The 17,784-nt window shown below is 47.3% G+C and overlaps 1 protein-coding gene across 1 annotated transcript; it reads left to right on the top strand.

Moving 5' to 3' along the window:
- The first annotated feature begins 791 nt into the window (after nucleotides 1–791).
- Atp23 (ATP23 metallopeptidase and ATP synthase assembly factor homolog) lies at nucleotides 792–15,992 on the top strand. Its single transcript, XM_021174932.2, has 6 exons — nucleotides 792–1,047; nucleotides 2,718–2,763; nucleotides 3,392–3,473; nucleotides 8,430–8,567; nucleotides 11,412–11,495; nucleotides 15,545–15,992. Exons 1-6 carry the CDS (start codon nucleotides 861–863, stop codon nucleotides 15,746–15,748), a joined length of 741 nt encoding a protein of 246 aa, XP_021030591.1. The 5' UTR covers nucleotides 792–860; the 3' UTR covers nucleotides 15,749–15,992.
- The last annotated feature ends 1,792 nt before the right edge of the window (nucleotides 15,993–17,784 follow it).

The following is a 17,784-nucleotide window of genomic DNA, read 5'->3' as shown; positions in this document are numbered from 1 at the left end:
GGAAAAAGCCTTCGAGACAGACATCACAGTGTGAGTTGAGGTATATACATATAATATATATATATATATATATATATATATATATATACATATATATATATATGCTGTAGAAGTGAGGTGTGTACCTTTCTTTTAAAGATTTATATATAAATACATTGTAGCTGTCTTCATATACACCAGAAGAGGGTGTCAGATAACTGATGGTTGTGAGCCACGATGTGGTTGCTGGGATTTGAACTCAGGACCTTCGGAAGAGCAGTCAGTGTACTCAACCGCTGAGCCATCTTCCAACCACCCCCTTCTTTTTTAAAGATTTATTTTATTTATATGAGTACACTGTAGCTGTTTCCAGACACACAAGAGGGCATCAGATCCCATTACAGATGGTTGTGAGCCACCATGTGGTTACTGGGAATTGAACTCATGACCTTTGGAAGAGCAGTCAGTGCTCATATCTACTGAGCCATCTCTCCAGCCCCAAGATATGTGTACCTTATAATGAGTTATTTCTGGGCAAGAGGAGGGTTGATGAATGGGTCCCCAGGAGCCACATTTTGATGACACCAACCAGTCTTTGTTATTTCCAAGCGTTTCTGAAAACACTGCCTTTAATTCGGTCTGAGTGGGTAGCGGGAATAAGAGAAACAGCAGGTGAGGGAGTGGGAGGATGGTTGAGGTGCAGAAAGCAATATAGTGGCAAGCATCGGCGGTCACGAGGCACCGCCCATCAGCCCCGCCCACTGACCACGCCCACCAAGCCCCGCCGCGTCTCCTTCGTGCTGGCCCGTGGAGCATGCGCCGGCGGCGGAAGCGTCTGTCCTAGGTCGAGCGGGCAGGGCAGGAGGAGGCTTGCGGGCCTCATGGCAGGAGCTCCGGGCGACGGCGAGCCCGGCCCAGCGGCTGGCGAGCCACTGCTGCAGCGACCCGACTCTGGCCAGGGCTCGCCCGAGCCGCCGGCCCACGGGAAGCCCCAGCAGGGCTTCCTCTCCAGCCTCTTCACCCGGGACCAGAGTTGTCCGCTCATGCTCCAGAAGACGCTGGACACCAGTAAGAGCCGCGACCTGGAGGCTGGGGTCGGGGTGGCACAGGACCCGGGGGTGAGGAAGGGCCCGGACGTCCCCCTACTGATTCCGGACAGCACTGCAGCCCCAGGGCTGCGTGGGCGGGAGGGGGCGTGGGCCTCCGCCCCACTCGCGCTTCTGAAGGCCTGGGCTGGGAGTCTGCCCTTCTGGGTCACACTCACTAGTTTCTTATGTAAGTTATGCAGCGGCACGGGCTCTAGGGTGCAGGTGAGAGCTGGAAAGCGCTCCATTCATTAATAAGGCAGCTCTACTTCTGGCTGTGCACCCCTTCCCTGGGGTGGGGTGGGCGTGGGGTGGGCGATTCTTTAACCTTCAGTCACTGCAGTAGGGACAGTGGAGAATGTTAGAATAGGAACTTTTGAAAACCCTCGTGTTTATGCACCTACGTGCATTTTTCTAGGGAGAGTTCCTAGCTTCATCATAGTCTCTAAGAAGCCTGTGACAGCCGGGCGGTGGTGGCGCACGCCTTTAATCCCAGCACTCTGGAGGCAGAGGCAGAGGCAGGCGGATTTCTAGTTCGAGGCCAGCCTGGTCTACAAAGTGAGTTCCAGGACAGCCAGGGCTATACAGAGAAACTCTGTCTCGAAAAACCAAAAAAAAAAAAAAAAGAAAAAGAAGCCTGTGACATCTAAGAGGTTTATTATTGCCGCGGGTCACCCAGGCACACTGGTTCCCACTGAGCAATTTATCTCCAGTCCCGGGAGACTGCCTTGCTCCTCTACATCCGCAGATTGCCTATCTACCTCAGATTTATTTAGGAAAGTAAGATTTAAATGTATTCGACCCCCCAAATAGTTACTATTTTATAGCAGAATTGGTCATAATTCAATAATGAACTGATCAAAGATTTTACTGTCTTCTTTTTAAAGCTTTTTTTAAATTTACTTTATTTTTGTGTGTGATTGTCTCGCCTGCATGTGTGTCTGCGCACTCTCTGCATTCCTGGTGTCCAGGACTGTGAGCTACTACGCGGGTGCTGGGGAACTCACCCTGGGTTCTCAGTGAGAGCAACAAGTTCCACTAACCACTGAGCCATCTTTTTAGCTCCCTTCCTTCCTTCCTCCCTCCCTCCCTCCTCCCTTCCTCTCCCCAGAGGCGAGGACTGAACCTAAGACCTTGTGCTTACCAGGCAAGGCCCTACCACTGGGCTCAATCCCTAAGCCACCGTTCTTCTCTCTTACTGGCCATAGACTCACACATTTCTGCTTGCTAACCCTCACTGAAGAACTTTGGTGGGCAGGTCCCATCGGGCTGTGGTACTCAGAGCGAGGCATGGTGCTACCACAGAGAGCAGTGTAGGCACTGCCTGCCTCCAGTCTAGGCTCTATGCTGGTTTGTTTTTCTAACCGTGGCCCAGGGTGCCCATGTTCTCCTAACACGGGCCTTAACGCGAAGCGTTTAGTCACTTTAGCAAAACCAATTTTTGGTGTAAAGATACATGGGTGCGCCATTTTAGTGTTTGTATTTATGTTCTATTTCGTCATGACTTGATTTAATTGGCGCTAATTTACACGTTTTATTCCCATTTTAGACTCTGGTTTAAGATAGTGTTTGTGAGTTGTTTTGTGATGCCTGTTGCTTGGGTACACTAATTGCTGCTACATCTTCTAATGAGCATACTTAATGTCTTTGTAGATCCTTATGTCAAACTTCTACTCGATGCTATGAAACACTCAGGTTGGTAAGTAAATCTTTTTTTTAAAAAGTCACTGTATAGTCTGGAGCCCCCCCCCCCCCCCCCGCCCCTGCCTCCAACCCCCAACTAATAGCAGAGCTGTTACACTTGGGTGTTTCTCACTTGGGACCACAAGATTTCTCTGTCAACAGTGGCGGGCCGTGTGCTCTCCCGCTGGCCTTGTTCTTCTGTCTCAGCTCAGTCTCTGTCCCCGCTGTTCATTTTGAATATGAGTAAAGGCGATATCCACAGTCTATCTTGTCAGTAATTACCAACTTGGCCTCTCCGTTCCCCCAGCCTAGGGCATTGTGGTGAAGAAACCATAGCTTGAACTAATTAGTAGGAGGCTTCCAGATGTTAACCCAGAGACGATTAGAGGAAATAACTCCTGATATCTACTTCTTACCACTCTGGCCCAAGGGTGGGACTCTGTCATATTTCCAATGTGGTCCTAGTCAGGTGACCAGTAGATCCTGATGGAGTCTGAGATGGTATGGACTCTGAAGAGACAGTCTCCTTTAGTCTGGAGACGAGACAGCTGAGTCTTAACTGTGTTAAATGGCGGTGAGAGGGCTGTGCCGTGCGGTCTTGGGTGACCTGGTGGGGGCTGCTCACATCTCTCCGTGCTTTCCAGTGCTGTGAACAGGGGAAGACACTTTTCCTGCGAAGTCTGCGATGGAAACGTCAGCGGAGGCTTTGATGCGTCTACGTCTCAGGTGTGTTTCTTTGCTGAGTTGTTCTCTCCCCCTTTCTCCCTTCCGATACACGCCGGACACTTTCCACACGCCACTAGTCCTGTCTGGCAGCCTTTGTGTAGGACTTTTAAGTCAGTTGCTTGGCTCATGGTTGTGAATCTTTCCATGCCACCGTGTGCGCCCTCTCTGGTTTACTTCACTTCTCTTGTATGCTGTTCTGCTGTGTTTGCATCAGAGCTCGCCCTATCCGATAGTTTCCAACCTTGTCATTGTGTGAGGCAATGCTGCAGGTACTCTTGAACCTTCCCTCCTGGTGATATTTGTAAGTGTCTCTGAGATACAAGTCTGGGTAGAATCGCAGGGTCATAGCATGGAATGGTGGCTTGGAATTGTAGGGTCTTAGCCTGCCCAGAACGGTGGCTGGGATCCTCAGCGGATGTGGAACAGTGGCTGGTGACGCTGTTCCGAGGTTTCATGCACGTTCTCCCGGCTGCTGCTTTGCTGATGTTCTCTTCTGCCCTCAAGCGTTGAAGTCCCACAGACCTTTTCTTCTTCTGTGTTCTGCCGAGGGGATCTTGTTTTTCTTTGAGGTCAGAGTTCCGTTTTGAATGCTCTGCTTGTGTATCCGAATGCTTGCCTCCACTTTTCACTTGGATTGTCTTAAAGATACCTTAGACCTGGGGCCTGAAGAGATGGCTCAGCGGTTAAGAACACTGACTGCTCTTCCAGAGGTCCTGAGTTCAAATCCCAGCAACCACATGGTGGCTCACAGCCATCTGTAATGGGATCTGATGCTTTCTTCTTGTGTGTTTGAAGACAGTGACAGTGTACTTACATAAATAATATAAATAGTGTACATCTTAAAAATTAAAAAAAAATGTATTTCATGGATCCTGCAGTACATATACCCCCATATTTTAAAAAAAGTGCCTTAGACCTTGTGTGTTCAAGTTCACCTTGGTAATTGTTCACCCAATCTGTTATTTATTTATTTATTTTTATTAGATATTTTCTTCATTTACATTTCAAATGCTATCCCCAAAGCCCCCTTTACCCTCCCTGCGCCCTGCTCCCCAACCCACCCACTCCCACTTCCTGGCCCTGGTGTTCCCCTGTACTGGGGCATATAATCTTTGCAAGATCAAGGGCCTCTCCTCCCATTGATGTCTGACTAGGCCATCCTCTGCTACATATGCAACTAGAGACAAAGCTCTGGGGGGTACTGGTTAGTTGTTGTTCCACCTATAGGGTTGCAGACCCCTTTAGCTCCTTGGGTACTTTCTCTGGCTCCTTCATTAGGGGCCCTGTGACCCATCCAATAGATGACTGTGAGCATCCACTTCTGTATTTGCCAGGCATTGGCATAGACTCACAAGAGAGAGCTATGACAGGGTCCTGTCAGCAAAATCTTTCTAGCTTATGCAATAGTGCCTGGGTTTGGTGGTTGTATATGGGATGGATCCCCTGGTGGGGCAGTCTCTGGATGGTCTTTCCTTCTGTCTTAGCTCTGAACTTTGTCTCTGTAACTCCTTCCATGGGTACTTTGTTCCCCATTCTAAGAAGGAACGAAGTATCCACACTTTGGTCTTCCTTCTTCTTGAGTTTCATGTGTTTTGCAAATTGTATCTTGGATAATCTAAGTTTCTGGGCTGATATCCTGGAAAGAACCCAGATGTCCCTCAACAGAGGAATGGATACAGAAAATGTGGTTCATTTATACAATAGAGTACTACTCAGCTATTAAAAACAATGAATTTATGAAATTCTTAGGCAAATGGATGCATCTGGAGGACAGCATCCTGAGTGAGGTAACCCAATCACAAAAGAACACACACGGTATGCACTCACTGTTTTTTGTTTTTTGTTTTTTTTTTTGACACAGATGTAGCCCTGGCTGATCTCTATGTAGCTCAGGGTAGCTGAGGCGATGCAGGCTGATTTTACACATCTCAGAAGATGTTTCTACCACTTAGTATAGACATTTGTAGATACTTTTGGTTCCTTCCTTATTTCTAATTCAAATTTTGTTCAATTTAACTCCTAAATTATCTTTTAGCTCCTACCATTCTTTTTTACTTTCTTTCTTTTTTTTTTGAGACAGGGTTTCTCTGTGTAGCTCTGACTGTCCTGGAACTCACTCTATAGACCAGGCTGGCCTTGAACTCAAAATCCGCCTGTCTCTGCCTCCCAAATGCTGGATTAAAGGTGTGTGCCACCACGCCCGGCTAGCTCCTACCATTCTTGCCTAAAATGCTGTCTTCTGCCTCTTGCCTAGAATACCGTGTTGGCTAGGGTTAAGGTCAGGGTCAGGGTCATGGTCACTGTTAGGGTTAGGATCAGGGATAGGGTTAGAGGAATTAGGGTTAGGGTTAAGGGTAAGATTAGTGTTAGAGTCACAGTTAGGCTTGGGGTTAGGGTCATGGTCTCTGTCAGGGTTAGGGTTAGGATCATGGTGAGGTGAGGGTTAGGGTCAGGATCATGGTTAGGCTCTGGGTTAGGGTTAGGGGGTTAGGGTGAGGGCCAAGGTTCAGCTTAGGGCCTCTATCTAGTTTCTCTGAACACAGCTTTGGTCACCTATCACCAGAGTAAACACAAAAGCATGCTCCTGCTTCAGCATTCCCCTGGGAGGCTTCTCGCTGCTGTGGAGTAGACAGGGTCTGTGTGGCACAGCCTCAGCTGATGTCACCAACCTGGCTCAGGCCTTCAGACCCACTCGGCTTCTGCTCTTGGTCCGGCTCTCAGCCTCTGGTGTGTTCTCTCCGTCCAGCCCTCCTCCTCCTCTGCACATGTTGTTCTTGTTCTTTATCCTCTGTTTAAGTAGGGCAGCTTCTACTTATTCTTTCTTTTTCTTTTAAAGATTTATTTATTTATTTAATGTATGTGAGTACACTGTTTCTGTACAGATGGTTGTGAGCCTTCATGTGGTTGTTGGGTATTGAATTTAGGACCTCTGCTTGCTCCTGTCAGTCCCACTCACTCCAGTTGGCCCTGCTCCGGCCCAAAGATTTATTTATTATTATACATAAGTACACTGTAGCTGTCTTCAGACACACCAGAAGAGGGCGAGAGATCTCATTATGGGTGAGCCACCATGTGGTTGCTGGGATTTGAACTTAAGACCTTCGGAAGAGCAGTCAGTGAGTGCTCTTACCTGCTGAGCCATCTCTCCATCCCTCTCTATTTTATTGTTAAGATAACGTTTTAATTTTCGATTTAAATAAATTGTCTTTTGAGATTAGAGTCTAATTACCTCATTTCCCCTTTTCCTTCCTCCCCCCAATCCTTCTTAGGTACCTCCCTCCCCTGCTGTCTCTAAAATTTCATTTTTCATTTTTATCTGCATGGCTGTTTTGATAATATGTCTGTGCTCCATGTCTGTGTGTGTGTGTTGCCCACAGAAGCCAGAAGAGGGCATCAGATCCCTTGGAACTGCAGTTCCAGCTGGTTGTGAGCTGCCAAGTGAGTGCTGGAATTAACCTCGGGTCCTCTGGCGACCAGCCAGTGCCCTTAACCATTGAGCCACCCTTCCAGCCCTAGCTGCTCATTTTTGAGACAGATTCTGTAGTTCAGGCTGGCTGAACTCAACTTAGAGTTGAGCATGACCGTGACCTTCTAATTCTCCTGCTTCTACCTCCCCAGTGGTGGTCCGCCATGGAGAGATTCTGGGTAATAGAATCCAGGGCCTGGTGCTTTCTAGGCAGTCTCCCAACTGGGCCACATTGCCCCGCCCCACCCCGCCCCGCCCCGCGGGTCTGAACACTGCTACTACAAAGAAGCCGGTGCTCTCCGGATTCGGCCTGACTTCCTTACTTGCTCAGGACCGGCACTGCAGGTGTTAATCACTTTGATGAATATTTATTAATTTCTGTCTCCATTAGTAGATTGTAAATCGATCATTAGGTCTTAATGAATATTAGCCGAGTAAGTTAATGTTGAATGAATGCATATAAAGCATCTACGCCTACCGAGTGTCTCTCAGGCGTGTAGTAACGCAACTGCCATGGTTAGGCCCCTCATGTCTGCCTTGTCCTCACAGGGTCCTGCTTAGCATGCCACTGGCTTTCCGCTCTCCTCTCTGACATCTTCCCGACGCGACGCGGGGGTGGGGGGGTGGGGGGGACGGGGGGGACTTTCCCTCATTCTAGCCGGGACGGTATTCACTCACTGCTTGCTCTGAAACCTGTGGACAAGCACTTTGCATAGCCCCAGTTCTCTGCAGATACTTATCTCCTTATGAGACTGAGGCGCAGACAGGCTAAGAAACTTGCTTGGGGACCTGGAGAGATGACTCCAGGACACTTAGTCCTCTTTCAGGGGACCAGAGTTCACATCTCGGCACTCCTGTCTTGTGGTTCACGCTCACTAGTAACCTCAGCTCTGGGTTACAGCTCTAGCGCCTCTTCTGGTCTCTGTGGCCACCCACACTCATGTCTGTATTACTTCCTAACAGTTGAAAAAAAATATATATATATGGAAAACTGCCAGCTTGCTAAGTTAGCAGGGCCCCAGACTGTGCTTTAAATAAGTCTGTTTCAACCCAAAGCCCATTCTTTTTTTTTTTTTTTGGTTTTTCGAGACAGGGTTTCTTTGCGTAGCCCTGGCTGTCCTGGAACTCACTTTGTAGACCAGGCTGGCCTCGAACTCAGAAATCCTCCTGCCACTGCCTCCCAGGTGCTGGGATTAAAGGCGTGTGCCACCACGCCCGGCTCCAAAGCCCGTTCTTAGAACCACAGTGCTGCGGCATCCCGAGGTAAACTGGTGTGGTCAGCTGACGGGGTGCAGCGTATGAACACGCCCTTTACGGGACTGCAGGCATGGGCTAACGGGGAGAGGTCACCAGAAGTGGGACTTACGGGGATGTGGGGGAGAAGGTTAAGTGGAGGCTTCCCGGGGGAGGCCATGCATGAGAGAAATGGGATCTGCAAAAGGAGTTGGTTTTGGAAACGAGCGAACTTCTCTTACTTTGGTGTTTCCTAGATTGTTTTGTGCGAGAATAACATCCGGAATCAGGCGCACATGGGCAGGGTGGTCACCCACGAGCTCATTCACGCGTTTGACCACTGCCGGGCTCATGTCCACTGGTTCACCAACATCAGACATCTGGCGTGCTCGGAGGTGAGTTTAGACATTTATTCTCCCCAGAGCACCGAGCTTTTTGTTCGGATATGATATCTTTAAGCATAGTCCTTTCCCTGCACTTGTGACTTTAGCAGTCTCTTTGTAGAATTGCTATAAATGTCATCTTCAAGGCCTAATAGTAGTATCGGCTCATTTAAGTTATTCTAAATCATAGTAAGTACATTTCGTGGGTCACACTTGAGAGATAAATGCAATGCTTGTATGGGTTTTTTTTAAAAAAGTAAATGATTGATTTTTTAAAAAAATTGTAATTATATTTATGTACAGAGAACTTAGCAGTGTACATTTAACCCAGTTTAGTGGCAAGTTCTTTAGCCTTTGCCTTTTCCAGCTTGACAATTTGAGCCACAGACTTAGGACCCAGGACATTGCTTCCCCAGTGGTGACAGATCTCATCATATCTGTCATTATATTTGATCCTAACAGCATCCACCAGCTTAGCTAGAGCACCCTTGTCTTCTGAGTTAACCTGTGTGAGGGCAACAGTGGAGCATGTCTTCCTGTGGACCAGGCGTCCCAGCCTGGCCTTTCCCTTGATGATGCAGTAGGGCACCTCCATCTTTCGACACAGGGCAGGCAGGAAAACCACCAGCTCAATGGAGTCTATGTCATGGGCAGTCACCACCAGCCAAGCCTTCTTGTTCTCCATCAAGGTGGTGACTGTATTGACTCCTGCTCGGAGGACAGGCGGTCTCTTAGTTGGGACATCGCCTTTGCCAGCAGCTTTCTTCTCAGCATGGGCCAGTAGCCTTTGCTTCTTCTCTCGCTTTGTCTCTGGCCTGTGCTTGTGGGCAAGCTTAAGCAGCTGAGTAGCTGTTTGCCTGTCCAGGGCCTGGGTGAACTGGTTAATGGCAGGAGGTACCTTGAGCTGCTTATAGAGGATGGCTCTTTGCTGCTGCAGCCTGATGTAGTGGGGCTACTTGATGAAGTGTGTTAGATCTCTTTTGGGCTGGATGTCCTACCCAACGCTGAAGTTCTTGGACCTTTTCTCAAACAAATGGTTGACCATTGTCTTAGTTAGGGTTTTACTGCTGTGAACAGACACCATGACCTAGGCAAGTCTTATAAAAAACAACATTTAATTGGGGCTGACTTACAGGTTCAGAGGTTCAGTCCATTATCATCAAGGTGAGAGCATGGCAGCATCCAGGCAGGCATGGTGCAGGAGGAGCTGAGAGTTCCATGTCTTCATCCAAAGGCTGCTAGTGGAAGACTGACTTCCAGGCAACTAGGGTGAGGATCTTATACCCACTCCCACAGTGACACACCCATTGCAACCAGGTCACACCTATTCCAACAAGGTCACACCTTCAGATGGTGCCACTCCCTGGTCCAAGGATATACAAACCATCACAACCACCTTCTTGGCCTCCTGTTTCTTGATGACAGTGGGGGCCAGGACCACCTTCTTCCCCTTGGCCTCCTTTTCTTTGGTCATCTTGCTCGGCTGGTGGAGAGAGCTAAATGATTGATTTCTATTGTTTTGGATTTGAACCCAGGGCCTCATGCATGCGTGTCAAACACTGCTGACTGAACTGCACTCCCAGCCTTGGATTTGCTTTTACAAAACTGGGGTAGAGCTGAGAGCCGAGTGCATGCTGGGTAGAGCCTACCACCGTTACATCCCCAACCCCTCTTATTCTCCTTCACTCTCTACAACAGTCCATTGAGGATGATAGTTGTTTTCCTCGTCTTCCGTATGTGCAAAGTGAAACTCTAGTTTGGATTCTACAGTTACTGGCAGAGCTGGGCCGGCCTGGCTTCTTAACTAGGCTGCTTGCTTCATACTGAAAGTCATTGTTTGCCCCAGAGTGAAACATTTAGCCTCAGGAGCACAATATAAAAAAATGTATTTATCATTAATGATTTTGGGTTGCTCTCAGAAGTCCGTATACTCCTGGTGGGACGTATGTATTTAGTTCTTGAATTTCATTATTTGAGGAGCACATTATTATGAGTGATTGAGGAATTAGCAAATCTCAGGTGTGTAGTTTATAATGTAGACTGTTTGCCCCTTTCCTTGAAGTCATTAGGTGCCTCCCTCCCCCCCCCCCTGCATCTAACTAAAACATTATTTGGAAAGTAGGCTAAGCCAGAGTTTTTAAATAGACCTCTCTCCAACGTTATTAGCTAACGTGCTCAATGCTTCAAGTTCCACACAGAGGAACGCACCTGTGTTCGTGTGGAAGTAACACGGAGCAGACCATTCTCTTGGCAGTTAATTACAAAAGTGTGTCCTAAGGGTGTGCCATGTATGGGGGCAGTTCCAGAACTTAAATATTGTTAACATCATAGATTAGAAGATCTGGGCTGACTTGAGTAGAACAGTCTTTGTTTTTTGAGCTTTGTCTGAGGTTACACACAGTCAGGGGCCTGAGGAGACTCATGGCTGAGGCTGGAGGTCTGAGAACACCTGAGGTTGGGGCTGTGGCTGGGGTCACATGGTAGTTTCTTTGGAAGGATGCTTTCTTGAAGTCCTTTGGTAATTTCTAGAAGTGTCTGTATTATCCTCTAGAGATCATGAACTTTTAACCGGGAGGTCCAACTCTGGCCCTTTGTTCTAGAAGAAATTATTGCTGCCCATGAGGCTCCGGGTAAAGTTCATCCCCCTGCCCCAGTGCCCTGATTTGTATAACACGCTCTTGGGGTTGAGGCCTTTCTAACAGATGCTTAAAGAAATTTTCTAGAAGAAAGTGTCAGATACACTGGAGTCTCAGAAATACATGGTGGTTTTCTCTTCTTTCCCAGTTTTAAACGTTGGCTGGTGTGAAGAGACAGACATCTTCTTTGCTTCTCACTTGCCCTCTGTGTTTGTGACAGATTCGAGCCGCAAGCCTCAGTGGGGACTGCTCCCTTGTGAATGAACTCTCCAGGCTTCGTTTTGGATTAAAGCAACACCACCAGGTAAGCATGCCCCTACCCGAGAGAAGAGAATGTGATGGGGATTAGTTCTGCTTCATAGTCGTGGTCAGCCATGTGACTGCCTGAGAAGAGAGCCGTGACCTTGTTCTCTGTGTGTGAGTGGGCCAGGTTCATGCATGGCACCTACGCAGGTCAGAAGAATACGTTGGACCTCGGATCTCCCAGGAAGCAGAGTTATACATTGTTGTGAGCTTCCATGTGGGTGCTGGGAACCAAACCTGGGTCCTCTGCAAGAACAGTGAGTGCCCTTCACTGCTGAGCCATCTCTCCAGCTCCAACTCTGGGATACGGTGAAATGGGGATAAAGAATCCAAGTGATATCATAGCCTGTCTTCCTTATGTCTTAATAGTCCTGTGGGTTTACATGCGCACACACACATACACACACACACACACACACACACACACACACACACACACAGAGACACACACAGAGACACAGACACACACTCACACACACAGACAAATGCATGCGCACACACACACACACACACATACACAATTGACCCCTTGTCAACTTGACACATAATACTTTAAGACATAATATTTCCTTTTTGGGGCTTGTATGCAAGATCTCAGATTAATGAATATCCTTTCCCCCAGAATATTACAAACTGAAAAGTCGCAGTCTTTACCAATTCTAATACTTTAAAAGTTCAGTCTTTGGCTGGGCAGATCTCTGAGTTCGAGGCCAGCCCGGTCTACAGAGCCAGTTCCAAGACAGCCGGGGCTACACAGAGCAACCCCACCTTGTAAAAAACAAAACCAAAAACGTTCAGTCTCTGTAAAAACTCAGTCTCTTTTAAAAATTCAGTCTTTCAACTGTGGGCTCCAAAAGAATTAAAAAAAAAATAATTTTGGTTACTTCAAGAGGGAAGAAACAGGCACAGTCATAAACGGAACAAAGCAGGACAAAACCCCAGCAATGTAAATAACTCAACATCTGATGTCTGGGATGCAGTCATGATCTTCTGGCCTCCACAGGGCCCGAGTCACGTCTCCAGCTCTGCCCTCTGCAGCACACAGCTTGTCTTCTCGGCTCCAGCTAGCTCCACTCCACTGATACTGCTGTTCTTAGAGGCCATCCTGTGGTCCTGGCATCTCCAAAATGCTGGGACTTCCTACTGCACCTGGGCTGCACTTTCGCAGTAACCCTTCTTGGGCTATCTTCATGTCAGGGTCTCAGCTTTCTCCATAACCCCTCATTTCTGGGGACTCCACTGCCTCTGAGGCTGCACCTTCACAAGTGACCTCTCCTGGCCTCTCACAGTGCCAAACCTCAGCGGCTCTCCATGACCCCTTCATGCCTTCAGAACCAGTACCACCTGGGTGACCCTTACACATGACCAAGTCTGGCTGCCAGCACGAGGTACAACCTTGGCCACCTCTGCACACAGCTGACTCCAAGGAAACACTTCCCAGAAGATTTCACCTCAGTGGTTCTGGTCTCGTGTTAATCACAGCTGATTCTTCAGCCTCAGCTGACTGGGACCACAGAATCTTAAATTGAAATAGCAAAGAGCCCTGATGGAGTCTTTAAACTTCCTCTGAAACATCATAGCCAGGCTCGTTCCATCTGCACAGCTCTCAACATCTTTCAGGCTCCTACAGAGCATCTCACTGAGCCCCCAACACTCAATGGCTTTTCTAGCCCAAAGTTCCAAAGTCCTTCCACAGCCCTCCCCATTACAACATGGTCAGGTCTGTCCCACTACTTTGATATGAATTTGTTTTAGTTTGGATTAATATTGCTATGATGAAACACCAAAACCAAAAGCCAAGTTGGGGAGGAAAGGATTTATTTGGCTTATATTTCATATCTGTAGCTCATCACTGAAGGAAGTCAAGTTAGATAACCTGGAGGCGGGAGTTGATGTCAGAGGGTTTTTGAGACAGGGTTTCTCTGTGTAGCTCTGGCTGTCCTGGAACTTCCTCTGTAGATCGGGCTTGCCTTGAACTCACAGAGATCCCTCCGCCTCCGCCTCCGCCTCCGCCTCCGCCTCCGCCCCCGCCCCCGCCCCCGCCTCTGCCCCCACCTCCCCCTCCCCCTCCCCCTCCGCCCCCGCCCCCGCCCCCGCCTCCTGAGTGCTGGGATCTAAAGGTGTGTGCTACCACGGCCTGGCAAGGAGTTCAGACCAATTGTGGTCTGCCACTGAACCATCTAAAGCTTCCACATCTGTGCTTTTTGTGGGAGGGGAACAGGGTCTCGCTGTGTATCTTGGGCTGTCCTTTGGCGCATGAGCATTTCCAGCTCCAGTGATGAGGCGGAGTTAAAACTAGGAAAGCAGAATATTGGTGCTTATCATCAAAATCGCTGTTTTTCTTTCATTTGTTCCTTCTTTTGAGACTAGGTCTTCTGAAGCTGGTTTTCTTCTCCTGGGCTCAGGCTCACTCTGCATCAGCCTCTAGGTGGCGGGGACAGAGGAACGTCTCCACACAGGCCTTTGCTTTTACTTTTAATTTTGAGACAGCCTTGTTATGTAGCTGGGTTGGCCTGAATTTGGTCCTCAGGCCTCCTGAGCACTGGTTTTGAAAGCTTGGGTCGCCATGCCTGCTTTGATAATCTTTAATGGATGGGTCACATACCATTCTTTGGAATGTCAGTTTGGAGAAGAGATGATATTCCTTTGATTATCTTAGTTAGGGTTTCACTGCTGTGAAGAGACACCATGACCAAGGCAAGTCTTATAAGACAACATTCAATTGGGGCTGGCTTACAGGTCCAGACAGTTCGTTATCATCAAGGCGGAGCATGGCAGTGTCCAGGCAGAGGTGGGGCTGGAGGAGCTGAGAGCCCCACCTCTGACTTCCAGGCAGCTAGGATGGAGGTCTTAAAGCCCACCCCACAGAGACACACCCACTCCAACAAGGCCACACCTCCTAACAGCGGGCCAAGCTTATTCAAACCACCACAGTTATCTTTAATGGATATTCTTTGGAGTTTTAGTTTGGAAAAGAGAGAAATAAGGATTTTAAAAGCCCTCTAGGCATTGAAATGGCGGGGTCCTTACGTTTCTTAAAACATGGAAGTTTTAAGATAAACAGATTTAAGATATTAGACAAGTTATTCTCATAGCAAAACTGAGGCCCACGACAAGATTATGTTTAGTTTTTCTTTCTGCCTAAAACCAGAGGCGCCTTTTAAGTCTGAGTATCTGTGAGTAGCTTCCTGTTGCCTCAGGATAAATAGCAAAATGTTAATCTGTCACCAGTCAGTTGAAAAATTATGAAGGAGAGGTGTGGAAGTGAAATATATTTTATTTTTTTCAAAAGATAGGTTTTATTTTGGTTACATGCATGTGTGACTGTGTGTGGGCATGTGCACGTGAGTGTAGGTGCCTTTGGAGGCCAGAAGAGGGCATCAGATCCCCAGAGCTGGAGTTACACGTGTTGTGGGCTGCCCACCATGGCCATTGGAGATTAAACTTGGGTCCTTTGGAACAGCAGGCAGCTCTCTTAACCACTGAGCCATCTCTCCAGCTCCTTGAAACTTGTTTTAAATTTAATTAACCAAGACCATTCAGGACCTTGTCTACGGACTTTTTGTGCTTTTGCAAAGTGGGGATTCATATTCGGCAGACACTGCCTGGTGCATCAGAGGATGACATTGGCTATATTCCTGAGAAAATAAGAAATGGGGTCTTATTTATGCCCAAATAGTTTTGGAGCAAACTGACATGTTCCATGGTTAGAGAATTATATTTGTTAATTTATTTTAATTTTTAGAATGGCAGAAAGTAATAAAAGAACAGGAGGAGAAGTGAATCTTTATGACTTATTTTTTATTTTATATGCTTTAGTGTTTCGATGGCATGTCTGTCTGTGTCAGGGTGTCAGATTCCCTGGGACTGGAGTATCAGACAGTTGTGTGCTGCCGTGTGGGTGCTGGGAATTGAATCTAGGTCTTCTGGTAGATGAGCCATCTCTCCAGCCCTGGAGAAATTAATCTTAATTTGGTTTAGGTAACGCGATGATATCGTATGATTAAATTTCACACAGAGTTTAAAGCCCTGGGCTTTCCTTCTCCGTAGACTTGCGTGCGGGACAGAGCTGTTCTCTCTATCTTGGCGGTCCGGAACGTCAGCAGAGAAGAGGCCCAGGAGGCTGTGGATGAAGTCTTCCAGACCTGTTTCAATGACCGGGAGCCCTTCGGCAGGATCCCGCATAACCAGACGTATGCCAGATACGCTCACAGGGACTTTCAGAACCGGGACCGCTACTACTCCAACATATGAAGACGGTGGCCGCCTGTCAGGACCGTGAGGAACATGAGGTTCTTCGGCACAGAATGTATAAAATGTAAATGGTCAGTTAGGTTCTATGCATAAAATGCAGAACGTGCTGATTTTAGCGTCTGACTACAAAAAAATGGACCCGGCAGAAAGGAGCTCCTTAAACTGCAGTGCAGAAATGGGATCTTTAGAGCTAATCATTAGTGAAAAATGTAAATAAATGACATCTTTGTATTTTTTTACAGTATACTTATTTTTTTGGCTCTTTTGTTCTCTTATGAGATTATTTTAAAATTTGGTTGTGGCCTCTGTGAAGCATGCACTTGTGTGACGGTGAGTGGTCAATGTTAGTATTTACAGACAGCAAGACGATCAGGCCATAGCACACTTGTTGAGATTTTGTCAGGGTCAAAGTGCAAAGAATGAAAGTCGGGAGTCATTCACTCAGGGTCAGGGTCATTTTCTCTCTGTCCATTGTATGTATGGGGGACTTACGACTTAATTTCCTGGGGACAGTTCAATACTTAGATACCTATTTTTCTTTTAGGTTTTATTTGTTTTTAATCTTATGTATATTTATGTTCTGCCTGTATGTGTGTCTGTATATCATGTGTTTGCCAGGTGCCTGGGAGGCCAGAACCAGGCCTTGGATCTGCTAGGCCTGGAGTCAGAGGTGGTTATCAGCCACTGTGTGGGTGCTGGGATTCTACTCAGGCCCTTTGAAAGGGCAGCCAGTGCTCTTAACTGCTGAGCCATCTCTCCAGTCCCCCTTATTAAATTCTTTAAGATACTACATTCAATCTAGAATGCAATCTAGTTTAATTTTTTATGTGTTTATAGGATTTTTCACATAATTTTAAAATACTTTGTCACCACATATGCCTGAGTTTAACATTTAGAAAATATTCTAGACAGCGTGGTGGTCTGCCTCTATTCCTAGCCTGTGGGAGGAGGAGGTAGGAGGATGGGGAGTACAGGCTAGTGCAGGCTAGATAGTGAGTTTGAGGCTAGCCTGACCTACATGAGACTTTGTCGAAGGAGAAAAGGAGACACTGTCCTGTCGCCTGCATCTCCTGACTGGCTGAATCTCCTGACTGGCTGCAGCTCCTGACTGGCTGAATCTCCTGACTGGCTGCAGCTCCTGATTGGCTGCGCTTCTGTTATAGACAACACTTGAATTAAGTCCAAATGGAGATGTGTGGGTGTGTCTGAGTAGACAATACGTGTTGCGGTCTTTCCAACTAAAATGGAAACTGTACAGTCAAATTTTTATTAGTGTGTATTTATGTGTACAAAGTAATGGGCTTCAACATGATATTTTTATTCATTTATCTATTGGGTGGTGTTCATACTCACCCTGTAACTCTCCTGGCCCCCTCTCTAGTCAGTCTCTCTCTCTCTCTCTCTCTCTCTCTCTCTCTCTCTCTCTCTCTCACACACACACACACATACACTCACACACACACACACATACACTCACTCACAACACACACACACACACACACACACACACACACACACTCACTCACACACACACACTTTAGGTTCCATATTTAGGAGACACATTTGTCAGAAATCCAACGTATTTTCCTTTATATGATTCTCTCCAGCATCTGTCCTTTTCCCAGCAAAGGACAGTCTTGTCCTAATTGTCTCCTTACCTGTCTGCTCTGCACCTGCACCACTTCTATCCATTTTCCGGTGATGACACCTGGCTGTTCCCTAACAGGTTGTCACGTGTGCCGGTGTAGGTCTGTCGGTGTGCATATGCCCAGGTGTGTTCTTCCACTTACAAGCTGTCTCTTTTCTTCTTTTGAAGATTTATTTATTATTTATTTCATGTATACGAGTACACTGTAGCTATGCAGATGGTTGTTGGGAATTGTTGGTCCCACTTGCTCCAGCCCAAAGATTTATTCATTATTATGCATAAGTACACTGTAGCTGTCTTCAGACGCACCAGAAGAGGGCGTCAGATCTCATTACGGGTAGTTGTGAGCCACCATGTGGTTGCTGGGATTTGAACTCAGGACCTTCAG

This window comes from Mus caroli, unplaced genomic scaffold (assembly GCF_978045245.1).
Source record: "Mus caroli unplaced genomic scaffold, Mus_caroli_1 scaffold_9, whole genome shotgun sequence".
Taxonomy (NCBI): Eukaryota; Metazoa; Chordata; class Mammalia; order Rodentia; family Muridae; genus Mus; species Mus caroli.
Note: the sequence above shows the minus strand (reverse complement) of the source record. Positions and strands in the feature narration are given on the sequence as shown.